Genomic DNA, 12,849 nt, shown 5'->3' with positions numbered 1-12,849 from the left:
GTAATCATGACCTTTTTTTTCAAATCAAAATGCAAGTTTAAAGGCAACTCTCTGGTTAGAAAAGCAGCTTGGAGTCGGCTTGGTCACCCAAAATCGAGAAAAAAAAAAAGAGCTCCGGGTGTTGAAATGCGACGGCGGGCGCCGGTAAAATGTCGAAACCGTGTCCGGATGAAAGAAGAGACTTTCGACTTACAATCAAACTCGTTTATTAAAGCAAAGCGAGCGCCTCGAAACGAGGCAAAATTTCGTTCTTGGATTTCAATGATAATATAATCCCACGGACTGAAGCGTCAGCCTCTTTCTTTTACGGTTTCCTAGATTTCTGATTGGCGGATAGAATAAAACACGTGCACCGAAGCGCATTCTGATTGGTTTAGACAGGAAAGACATATTTCAATGCATTGTATAATGTTGGTCGGTCGACGGCGTGCGAGTAAAATAAATGATACATCACAGAAGTTCATTGTTTGAAAATAGATGGGAGTCTTGAGAAAATGACCAGTTGCCTCCAATTTGTAGAGACAGAGTTCCTTGGCTCGGGAAGCTTGTGCTCTTGACCTTGGAGGCGTTCGCTCCAAAAAGCAACTCAAAAACTTTTTGGAAAGTTATTGAGTAAATATAAATACATAAAAGTATTAGTATAGAATATAGTATGATGGGCAACCTTAGACCATAATTTCCCTTACAGTTGGCAAGGGGGAAGATGGAAGAAATAGAATAGAACAGAATATTCCTTTATTGTCATTGTTACAAATGGGCTAACATATTGTGACAACGAAATTGGGCATGACACTCCAGTTTTATACATTCATAGTGAGGTATGACCAAGAAGATAAAGGAAAAGAGAAGATAAGGTTATAAAACAAGGGGGATAAGGCTATAGTTATAATTGACATGGTATTTACACAACAAATGTCGGCATGTGGCATGTTACATACAGAATTGTCGTGATACTGTTGGTATCGTAACGGTTGTGCAATATTGCATTTGATGCAACAGGTTCACAGTACCGATCAATGAACCCGGTTTGAAGATAATGGACTCATTTCAATGATCGGGGATTGTTTTCATAGCGTGCTAACACGGGATATTTGCCCAAAACACCAAAGACAGGTTCTTGCACTCACCCTTTATGTGTACCTTTGAGAACAAAAAAGTCACTCAAGGGAGGAGTGAGTGAGAAGCAGCTCATGGCCTCACAGGAAGATGAAAAAAGCCGGGTGTTCTTAACTCTTTTAGCTGTGGACCTCACAGAGGTTGCTATCATCCGGACGACAGGGACGGACAGAACCGCGGGCTCTCCAAGCTTTGTTGCTCTGGTGAGAACAGGCCACAACCCTAGAGATCTTTGTCGGCCATCTTATTTTTATAATTATTGATAACCAGCTCCAGACTTCCTGTGCGGACTTTGCATGTTCTCCCCGTGCTTGCGTGGGTTTCCCCTGGGCACTCCGGTTTCCTCCCATTTTCTGAAAACATGCATTTCATGTGAATTGGCCGCTCCAAATTGTCCCTAGGTGGGAATGACAGAATGAGTTGTCTGTCACCGTGTGCCCTGCAATTGGCTGGCAACCGGTTCAGGGTGTCCCCTGCCCACTGCCCGGAGATGGCTGGGATAAGCTCCAGCCCCCCTCGCGACCCTAATGAGATTATTGATAACAGGGAAAGTTTCAACAAACAATCAAATAGATCATCTATCAAGAAACATGACGCATATTTAAATCATAAATCTTTTGAATCCATATTAAGACTTTGGGGTCACAAATCTTTATGATACAACTAGAGAGTCTGCTCACTTCCTGTGAATGAATGTGGCTTTTTTGATGTGGTGGCAAAATGGAAAAAAGGGGAGGGCAAAAGGTTTTGTGGCTGTTATATTCCTATAGACGACCTGTATGATACTTAGCCAATTGAATGTTTTTTAAGTTACATCTTTTAGTGGATTTTTGACCACAAACCGAGCAGGCCATAGTCTTCTATAGCCAGTGTGGGTTCTTGTGTGTGTATTTCTCGGCTCCCACCCCGTGTGAATATCTTACCACAAACTGAGCAGCCGGAAGGCTTCTCGCCAGTGTGGGTTAGTTGGGGTAATTTCAAGTGTCCATTATGGGTGAAATTTTTTACCACAAACTGAGCAGCTAAAAGGCTTCTCGTTAGTGTGGGAAAGTGTGTGAATCGTTTTCCTCAAACTGAAGAGGTGGAAGGCTTCTCTCCAGAGTGGGTTAGATGGTGTAATTTCAAATGCTCATTTAGGGCAAATTTTAGACCACAAACTGAGCAAGAAAAAGGCTTTTCACCAGTTTGGGTTTTTTGGTGCCTTTTTAAGTTTCCATTCTGTGAGAACAGTTTTCCACAAACTGAGCAGGAAAAAGGCTTCTACCCAGAGTGGGTTAGTGTGTGTTGTTTTAAGCTCGCAGTTTTAGTGAATCCTTGACCGCAAACTGAGCATGAAAAAGGCTTCTCCCCAGTGTGGGTTAATGTGTCTTTTTAAGTTTGCACTTTTAATGAATTTTTTACAGCAAACTGAGCAAGAAAAAGGCTTCTTCCCTGTGTGGATTAGTGTGTGTTGTTTTAATTGTCCACTTTGGGTGAATTTTTTACCGCAATCTGAGCAGGAAAAAGCCTTTTGCCAGTGTGGGTTTTTTGGTTTGACTTTAAAGAGCAATTAGATGAGAATCGTTTTCCACAAACTGAGCAGGAAAAAGGCTTCTCGCCAGTGTGGGATATTGTGTGTTTTTTAAAGCTCCCTTTCTCTGTGAATGTTTTGCCACAAATTGAGCAGGTGAAAGGCGTCTCCCCAGTGTGGGTTAGTGTGTGTCGTATTAAGACGCAGCGCAAGGTAAATCTTAGACCACAAACTGCGCAAGAAAAGGGCTTCTCCTTAGTGTGGGTTAGTGTGTGTCTTTTTAAGATCCAACGAAAGGTAAATTTTTTACCACAAACTGAGCATGCAAAAGGCTTCTCGCCAGTGTGGTTTGTGGTGTGTATTTTTAAGTTCTCACTTTTAGTGAATCTTTGACCACAAACTGTGCAGGAAAAAGGCTTCTCCCCGGTGTGGAACAGTCCGTGCTTTTTTAAGCTCTCATTTTTAGAGAATCTTTGACCGCAAACTGAGCAGACAAAAGGCTTCTCCCCAGTGTGTGATCTAATGTGTCTCTTTAAGTTGCCACTTGTAGTGAATCTTTTATCGCAAACTGAGCAAGAAAAAGGCTTCTCACCAGTGTGGATTAGTTGGTGTGATTTCAATTGTCCATTGCGGGTGAATCTTTGATCGCAAACTGAACAAGAAAAAGGCTTATTGCCTGTGTGGGATCTAATGTGTATTTTTAAGTATCCTCTTTGAGTGAATCGTTTATCGCAAACTGAGCAAGAAAAAGGCTTCTCGCCAGTGTGGGTTCTGGTGTGTACTTTTAAGTTTTGACTTTTAGTGAATCTTTGACCGCAGACCGAGCAAGAAAAAGGCTTCTGCCCAGTGTGGGTTCTGGTGTGCATTTTTAAGCTCCCATTTTGGGTGAATTTTTTACCACAAATTGAGCAAGAAAAAGGCTTCTCACCAGCATGGAATTTCATATGCAACTTCAGATAAGACTTGAGTCGAAAGGTTTTCCCACACTGGGAACATGTGTTACCACCTTCCGACTGCGAGTCGTCCTCATCTGTTTCCACGTGTTGACGGGAGCTGATACTTCCGGGCTCCTGCCGACCGTTATCTTCAGGTTGACCTTGATCTTCGGCGATTGAACGGAACCCGGTCACTCGCAAGACTGGATCATCGTCCTCCTCCTCAACAGGCTCCCCATCTTCTGTCTCTTGCTTCACGTGATAGGGCTTCAGATCTTCCTCAGTTTTAACGTCAGGCAACTCTGGTTCCTGCCGCGCAGTAGCAAGATATTCTCGGCCGACGTCTGCAAGACACAAGTCACGTTTACAGTGGTACCTCGCTACTCCGCGCTTCCATGTAATAGTTACAAAAAAATACTACTAATAATAATAATATCAATTCAAAAAATTCAAAAATGAATCATGAAAAATATTCCAATTTAGAAAGGACATTATTTTACAACATTTGAAAAGAAAATATTCAATTAGAATGAGTCATTTGAAAACACAAAGAAACGCACGTATACGGCCATCAACGCGAGCCGATTGGCCGGCACTCGCTGAATACTCGACTCCCATCGGCCCGTTGGCTACAGTAAACTGCGCTTACCTCCTATACGGTACGCCTCTCGCCATAGCTGGCAGTGAGCTCGCCTTTTTCTCGCGGCGAATTTTCTAAAGGTTTTTCGAAGCCCTTGGCGAAACGCTCTTTATCCCTCGGTGCATCCAGCCAAGCCGAGAAAAAGCCAAAGATGTTCGCCGCCAAGGAAAAAGCGAGTTTATCGGACCAGTCGAAAGCAGGAAATAGAAGAATAGAAGAATCTCTCTCTCTAACCGTATTCCATATGGTGTACTGTATACAGGGGGGGGGGGTGTACTGCAAAGGTTTTTATTTTTTGAAGGGGCGTCGCTACTTGGCAGATTTTCACTTATTGCGGGTGGTTTTGGTCCCCATTAAACCGCGATCACCGAGGTCCCACTGTATTTGTATTGCCCTTAACTCGTTCGAAGCATTGTCCCCGAGTGCCAAAACGTAAAAAAAACTCTAAAAGCTTAGGCGCTGCTGATCAGCAAGTATTAGGCCTCTGGGAATGAAATGACCACTAGGTGGTAGGAGTGGTTTCGATCGGATATTTGCCAACACTCAGTGCCGCGTTTTGTTCCTGTATTTGCCGTATTAGTCTGTATGGCGGTGAGTAGGCGCCGGTGTATATGCCAAGTACGCGCAGTGTGATGAGAAAAGCAAAGATATAAGTACATCCTGTTAACGATTCAAATCTTTAGTCTTTCTAAATAATGAGCAAGGGCTTTCGCTGGGATGACGTATCGTAGGACCCTGCCATCACCGTGACGACCCGAATCGTGTGATCACGTCAGCCGAGACATCAGGGGCTGAGAATTTTTGCAAAGTTCATGCATAGGTTTAGTCTTCTTGCAATCAAATGTTATTTTTCAAGCCAAGCGACCTTGTGTTTATGGAAAGTATTGTTTAGATGTCAAAAACATAGATGTTTAAAAAGAGCACTGAAGCAAAACGTCTGCTTGAAATGCATCTTTTTGCAAGGAGACATTTTTCTCAGAAGTTTTCCAGGAAACAAGAATATTTTTCAGAAAACTTGGAAATGTCATCTAATCGACTAAATCAACCGTTGTCTCATGAAAGATGAGTGCTAAAGCTTTCTTGTGGTGTGCCCTATGCCTGGATCGCTACAGAGCTAGATGTTCTGTAGGCCATCAAAAACGAGTCAATATGGCCGACTTCGGCACTTCCCGTTTGAGAGAAACGTCTGGCACTCGTCGGAAACGGTCAAAGATTTTGGAATTTACACAAAATAAAACGTAAGTAAGGCAGAAACTGTGACAGGAGCGACGGGAGGTGGTGTTTTTAAAGGTTGACTGCGACGTTTTCAAACTTAAGTTTTAAACGACGTTTAAACGACTGCGGCGTTTTAAACTTAACTTATTACGCTCAAATGAACTTTTTTTTCATATTTTGGGGGGTTTGTTCCTGTTTGGCCTAATAAAAATAACATTCCAGTAAAAAAACGCAATGGAAAAGCGCAAGAGGGCTCTTTGAACTCAATGGAGCATTGCTCACACGTTCTTAATAGAGAAAAGTCCGCGTGGTCGTGTCAAATCCGCACACACGCAAATAAAGCAAAAGCGTCACTAAAAGAGCTTCAAAATAGACGTCTTTGAAAAAAATCAGCCAGGGAGACGCCCTTATACTACTCCACAGCCGAACCTTAGATGTCGAGTAGTCATGTGCCCTTCTGTGCCTGCAGAGTATTTCAGAGGAGCGCTTCGTGCGGCGCCAGCCGATGTGCGTGTCGATGACGTTCGAAGCCCCGCCAAACGCGTGTGCGGAGAGTGATTCGCTAGCAAAGAGTGTCGTTTGAAGAAAAGTGCCAGAGTAACGCAAGATTGACGCCCCGATATTTGATTGCACGCACCGACCACGTTATAAATGATTCTGTCAAAGAGATGGCGTCATGGAGGACATGATTCGTCTTAAAGCCGACGTCGCGTGTGTGAAACATTTGCCTGCAGGGCTTCACTGCTTTATGGGGCTTCATTTGCCAAGACTTTGCTCCTGAGATCTGATCTGAAACTTCAGTGGAAATGTTTAAATCTAAGCTTAAAACTCACTTCTACCCTATAGCACAGGGGTCACCAACCTTTTTGAAACTGAGAGCTACTTCACGGTTACTGAATCATACGAAGGGCTACCAGTTTGATACGCTCTTCTGAAATAACAAATTTGCTCAGTTTGCCTTTAGTTATACATTATTTATAATGATTAGTAATACTCACCTATGTAAAGACACTGATCATGTTAATGATTTCTAACAATGATTATCAAAAATGACAACAAGGTGGGAAACAGATATCAATATTCAACACTTTATCTCTATTAATCACAGTATTTGTTACATTTTCAGATGATCACTTACATCACTACATTTTAGCAAAAAATATCCCATTTGCACAAGCCACTGACATGCCCTGTTAACAAATCATGAACTATGTTGCAACATGTTTCAAAAAGTTAACAATTATGTAATGTTAAACAAAATCAACTTACATATTTTTAAATATGTAATACATTTTTTATTTCACATTTTGAACTAATGGCCAAGTCTGTGTTATGTTTAACAAAATTATAACTTTTAAATGTCATGAACACACTTTTAAATTGAACACAATTCTTCAATATTTTAATTCAACTTTGCCATGGCACTACCATGTTGCCACTGACTACATCTGGTATCCGTCCTTGGTTAGTGGGAAGACTGGCATTGCATGCTGTTCACCAGTGTGTTGTAATCTGGTGTGTAACTTGACACTGCAACTGTGAGTGAGTCTCTCAGATGTGCATCAGTGAGGCGTGTTCTGTGTTTGTTTTTGATGAAGTTCATGTCAGAAAATGCTGATTCACAGAGATAGGTTGAGCCAAACAGGCTGGCAACCTTCATGGCTGCTGTGCATACTCCACTGTACTTCTCTGTGTCAACAAGGCGCCAAAAGTTTGGTGCAGCCTGGTAGGCTTTGAGATGGAGATCATTTTGCAATGTTATAATTTCAATCTCCACCTGTCCAGCATCCAAGTTGAACGTTGCACTTAACTGCTCAGCAAAGCATGTTGTGTCCCCATTCATGAAAGGGTTGGAAATGAAGAACACACATGGTTCAAGCTGATGAAGGTCACAAAACCTATTCTCAAACTCTTGCCCAAGTCTGTTTATTACTTCAATGTACTTTTCTGCCACTTTTTCAAATGTCTCAGATGCAGAAGCATTGTCTTTCAGCACTGACTGCACAGAGGGAAAGTGCAGAACTTTTTTTCTCTGTAAATCTGCAGAGAATGCATTCATTTTGGCTTTAAATGCATTTAAAGCACTTATCATATCGACAACAGTCTTACCTTTGCCTTGCAGCTGGCAGTTCAGGAGGTTTAGTTTCCCAGTAATGTCCACCAAAAATGCAAGGTCAAGTGTCCACTCTGTGTCCTCTAGCAGTGAGACATCTTCGCCTTTGGACTGCATGAACTCTTTGATTTCACGCAAAAGAGACAAAAAACGATGCAAAACTCGTCCTCTGCTGAGCCATCTGATTTCTGTGTGTAGCAGTAGGTCCCCATATTCTGCTGACATCTCCTCTAATAGTACCTTGAAAATCCTGTGCTGTTTTGCTTTGGAGCGGATGTTGTTTATGATTTTCACAACGGGAGTCATCACGTGCCCAAAGCCGATCACTTTCGCACACAACGCCTGCTGGTGAATGATGCAATGGTAATGCAGATATTTGGGGAAGTCTGGGTCACGTTTACAGTGAGCGATGAAACCTGTCTGTCGGCCGACCATAGCAGGAGCCCCGTCTGTTGTCACCGCTACCAGCTTTTCCAATGGCACCTTTTTCTGCACGAAATGTCTCTCCACATTGTGCCGTTTTGCTGTCGCCACGGTCGTCCCGCAAATCAGACACACGCAGGTTTCTTTTACAGTCGTAAAAAAGAACTCCTCTTCCCATTCACTGTGAAAGAGATACGTTTTCTTTCTTTTTTCTGCCATGTTTTTGGGGTACGAAAGTGCATACAGCGCCCGCTAGCTTACTCTCCACATCCCACAAGCTCTACTTTACTGCCCATAGGTAAATATTGTGCGCGTTAACCTTAAAGTATTTTTAAGATAGTATTTTTTAAATCTATATACATACAAGTGTGATTAAAAAAATAATAGCAACAGAACAAAATTAATTTTTAGACGCAGCTCTCTATGAGATGTGCTATTTTTGGAACAGGCCCGCGGGCGACTCATGTGGTCCTTGCGGGCGACCGGGTGCCCGCGGGCACCGTGTTGGTGACACCTGCTATAGCATATGAATAATCTATACTTCGTGGAAAACATCTCTGCATTATTTGGGATTGCAACATCCTTTGCTCTCTGGTAATCCTGGAAGGGGGATACCACATGTGCGGTTTCTTCATTTTTGTCATGTTGAGGTTTTTTGAGTTTTTCTTGCCCTCATGTTGGTTCCAGAGCAGGGGATGGTGTAATAATAGTCTGAAAAATAGTCTGTGTAATATAGTCTGTGTAATAACCTGTGAAGCCCTTTGAGACTCTTTGTGATTAAGGGCTATACAAATAAAAATGACTTGACTTGACTTAACTGTCAAGGATGTTGCAGAAACCACAGAGAGCAACCTTGTCTGTTTAACCAGAAAGTAAGCTACAGTGAAGAAAAGAAGTATTTGAACACCCTACTGTTTTGCTATTCCTGCTTAGAAATCATGGAGGGGTCTGAAATTGTCATCGTCGGTGCATGTCCACAGTGAGAGAGATCAACTAAAAAGAACATTTCAGAAATCACAATGCATTTTAGAACGATTTGTTTGAACAGCTGCAAATAAGTATTTGAACATCTGAGTATCGTCTAGAATTCTGACCCAGAAAGACCTGTTGGTCCGCCCATGAGAAGTCCACCCGCACTCCATGTATCATCCTGAATCAGATGAACCCGTTTGAGGTCGTCGGCTGCACAAGTCCACCCCACGCAATAAGTAAGACTTGAACTAGTAACATGGCAAAGACCAAAGAGCCGTCCAAAGACACCGGAGACACGATTGCACACCTCCATAAGTCCGGAAAGGGCTACAGAGCAATTGCCAAGCAGCTTGGTGACAAAAGGTCCACTGTTGGAGCAATCGTTAGAAAATGGGAGAAGCTAAACATGACGGTCGATCTCATTCGGAGAGACCACCGCGTGGGGTCTCAATGTTTCTGAGAACGGTGATGAATCTGCCCGGAACTACACAACAGGAGTTGGTCAAGGTTACTGCAGGAAATACACAAAGACGTCATGATTTGAAATCATGCATGGCACCAAAGGTTCCCCTGCTTAAACCAGTACATGTCAAGACCCGTCTTCAGTTTGCGTATGACCGTTTGGATGATGCACAGGAGTCACAGGAGAAGGTTTTGTGGTCAGGAGACCAAAATAGAACTTTTTGGTCATAATGCTACTAAGCGTCTTTGGAGGAAGAAGAATGAAGAGAACGGTCAGAAGACCACCATTCCTACTGTGAAAAATGGGGGTGATAACATCATGCTTTGGGTTTTTTTTTTTGCTCATGGGACAGGACGAGTGCACTGCATTAAAGAGAGGATGACTGGGGCCGTGTATTGTGAGATTTAGGGGAACAACCTCCTCTCCTCAGACGGGTCGTGGCTGGGTCTTCCGACACGACAATGACCCGAAGCGCGCAGCCAGGCAAACCAAGGAATGGCTCTGTAAGAAAAATATCAAGGTTCTCGCATGGCCCAGCCCGTCCCCAGACCTGAAACCAATCGAAAATCTTGAGGCAGCTCAAACTCTATGTTTTTCAGCGACAGCCCAGGAACCTGACTGATCTAAAGAAGATCTGCGTGGAGGAGTGGGCCAAGAAATCTCCGGCAGTGTGTGCAAAGTTGGTGAAAGACTACAGGAAACGTTTGACCTCTGTAATAGCAGACCAAGGGTGCCGTACCAAATATCAACATTCATTTTCTCTGGTCAGCACGGCGGTGCAGTGGTAAGAGCGTGTACGGAACAGTTCTGAGGTCATGGGAACCTCCTGCGTGGGTTCAAATCCTGCCACTATGGTGCAGAGTTTGTATGTTCTCCCTGTGCACTCCAATTTCCTCCCACATTCCAAAGACATGCATTTCAGGTGAATTGGCCGCTCCAAATTGTCCCTCGGTGTGAATGTTTCGTCTTTCCCAGTGTGCCCTGCGATTGGCTGTCGATCGGTTCAGGGTGCCCCCTGCCCACTCCCCGGAGATGGCGAGGATGGGGTCCAGCCCCCCCGCGACCCTAGGTGTTCAAATACTTCTTTTCTTCACTGTATCTATTTTGAAAGAATGAGCGAGACAGAAGGCTGGACCTTATTCGAAAGGAAAGTACGGTGGACGTCGACGGCCAAATATAGAATAGATAAATATCTCGTGTTGCAGAAAGTAAAACGACCAACCTGCTATGTTCAACACAATTTGGAGTATCTTGTAAACAGTTCCTGGACACTCTGGTTCCTGCCACGCAGGAGGAAGATGGTCTTCACCGATGTCTGAAAAACATAGGTCAAATCGCATTTATTTATGACACCTTTACTCACAGAAAATCACAAAATTCCCAGAACACCATTGTAACATCAACCTGATCTGAAAGCTACAAGAGGGCAAGGAAACACTCAAAAAAGGTCAGGATAAGCAAAATGAAGAAACTTTGGGAAGGGACCGCATATGGGGTCATCCCCCTTCCAGGATGACCAGGCGGATATGGATGTTGCAAGGGCCTTAGCGCGTAATACACGGTCAACCTCAACATTAAATATAAAGGAAGTCATGGAAACATACACACTTTACAAGTATTCTCATAGCCATGATCAAAGAGATCAAAGCCAGCAGAAAAGCTAATGTGACTCCATTATTTGCAGGTAAATTCTACCCGTTTTTATACTCTTTTTTGTTTTTATTTCTATTTTATCATATATATTAGAAAGGATGATGGTGGTTAAAATTCAGACTAAAGTAAAATATGTTGAATTCATTGTAAACGTTAAAAATCCGCTGTACGATCTCTAGTTAAAATGGATGTACAAATCTATTGTTAGATTCTAAAATGTCTCATCTCATCAGCTGCACCGCTTATCCCCAGTAGGGTCGCGGGCATGCTGGAGCCCATCCCAGCAATCATCGGGCAGTGGGCAGGGGACACCCTGGACTGGTTGCCAGCCAATGTATTTCATGTTAATGGTAAAGAAAGCTCTTTGATATGCTTTGGGTAGTCTTCAGAGAGAGCTGCTACTGAGATCAAAGCCAGCAGAAAAGCTAATGTTGTGACTCATTCATTTGCAGAAACTGGAATCATAAAAACCTCATCATCCGGTCCGGCGTGAATGTGGATCTTTGGTGGGACAAGTACACCGCGGTTACATATAAAAGCAGAAAAATGAGCAACTCGCCGCAGCATTGGTGCGGGCCGCCATGTTGGATCCAATCCAAAGCTCAATTGAAATGGCCATGCACTTTTTGTTTGAAGTCATGTTGGCATTTCGCATTTGTTTAATCGGGGAACTATTGAAGTTTTGATGGGACTTCAAAATTCCTTTTGATTTCCTACATTTTAGGTTTTGTAGGAGAAGCAAAAATGACGGACCTTCCCCGAGCTGCTTGGAAAAAGCGTCGGGTCGTCGACATTCTCGCTCGCTCTCCTCTTTGGCTCCCCGAAGCTTCTCTTGAAAAGTTTCTTCCCCACTGGAGCACATTATCTCCGAATTCCAACGAAAAATCAATCCAACTCAGGATTAAAAAGTAACACAAAGCAAAACTTGAGTCGAGTTGACGTCGTTTGAAGTCGACTAGAGGTCTTTCTCCACATTCTATTGTTCGGCAGCCATGACACCTTCTCCTTCGAAACCCCGTCGCAATGGATTGTGGGTACAAGTGGCACATATCGCATGATGCGTTCACGAAAATGGGTGTTTCGGGAGATCCTACCAGATACGACCGAAAAACGTCTCAAAAATGTTTTTTAACCCCCAACCGGGGAAATGTGATTAGAAGGACACTTGAGGTGGGAGGTTCCAGTTGCAAAGTTGGGGTACATAGCCTTTCTCCTGGTCGGAGGTTTGACAACTCAGTTGTCGTCTTTTTGGGAACGCAGCAACAGAAACAAACTAGCATAATAGATAGGTCGGCGCCAAAATGTCGATATTCGCCAGCTGAACGCGCATTTGAAGGCAATGTAGTTTGAAAAGGGGGAAAACGAGCATTTGAATGCATGTACGTTGAAAAAGGGGAGAAACAGACAAAGAGGGCTTGTGAAGTTTTGTCGATTTAAGAGCGCTATTACTCGTGATATTGCGGTAAGATGTTTTCCGTTTGTGTGACGCCATTACGCATGCCGCGTTTTTTTGCGTTTTCCTATCGTAGATACCATCCATGGTACAAAAATGGTTGTGATTTTTTTTGTTTTTTTGTTTTTTTTGTCGGTGTAACAGAGTTGCTGCGTTCCCGAAAAGACGACAATCGAGTTTTCAAACCTCCGACCAGGAGAAAGGCTATGTACCCCAACTTAACAACTCGGACTTCCCATCTCAAGTGTCTTTCTAATCACATTTCCCCGGTTGGGGGTCAGAAAGCCCCGACTTTCCACATTTTGGAGACGCTTTTCGGTCGTATCTGGTAGGATCTCCTGAAACACCCATTTTCG

The 12,849-nt window shown here is 43.3% G+C and overlaps 2 protein-coding genes across 6 annotated transcripts in view; both read right to left on the bottom strand.

Annotated features, from left to right (window-relative positions):
- LOC148368310 (uncharacterized) overlaps positions 1-12,849 on the bottom strand; it is a 165,581-nt gene that overhangs the window by 75,672 nt on the left and 77,060 nt on the right. The gene's annotated exons all lie outside the window — the stretch shown is intronic.
- Positions 190-12,026, bottom strand: LOC148368314 (general transcription factor II-I repeat domain-containing protein 2A-like). 5 transcript variants are annotated; one of them, XM_088330312.1, is made up of 4 exons: positions 11,794-11,844; positions 10,610-10,702; positions 7,526-8,133; positions 190-3,905 (listed from the first exon to the last, which is right to left on the bottom strand). In XM_088330312.1, exons 3-4 carry the CDS (start codon positions 7,962-7,964, stop codon positions 2,572-2,574), a joined length of 1,773 nt encoding a protein of 590 aa, XP_088186438.1. In that variant the 5' UTR covers positions 7,965-8,133; positions 10,610-10,702; positions 11,794-11,844; the 3' UTR covers positions 190-2,571. The 5 variants fall into 5 exon arrangements, with proteins under 5 accessions (XP_088186438.1, XP_088186439.1, XP_088186440.1 ...); XM_088330313.1 differs by lacking the exon at positions 7,526-8,133 and having other exon boundaries at positions 11,794-12,026; XM_088330314.1 differs by lacking the exons at positions 10,610-10,702; positions 11,794-11,844 and having other exon boundaries at positions 190-1,469; positions 3,555-3,905; positions 7,526-8,465.

This window comes from Urocampus carinirostris, chromosome 3 (genome assembly GCF_059441175.1).
Source record: "Urocampus carinirostris isolate Australia breed hairy pipefish chromosome 3, RoL_Ucar_1.0, whole genome shotgun sequence".
NCBI lineage: Eukaryota > Metazoa > Chordata > Actinopteri > Syngnathiformes > Syngnathidae > Urocampus > Urocampus carinirostris.
The sequence above is the reverse complement of the archived record's forward strand: the minus strand, read 5'-3'. Positions and strand labels throughout refer to the sequence as shown.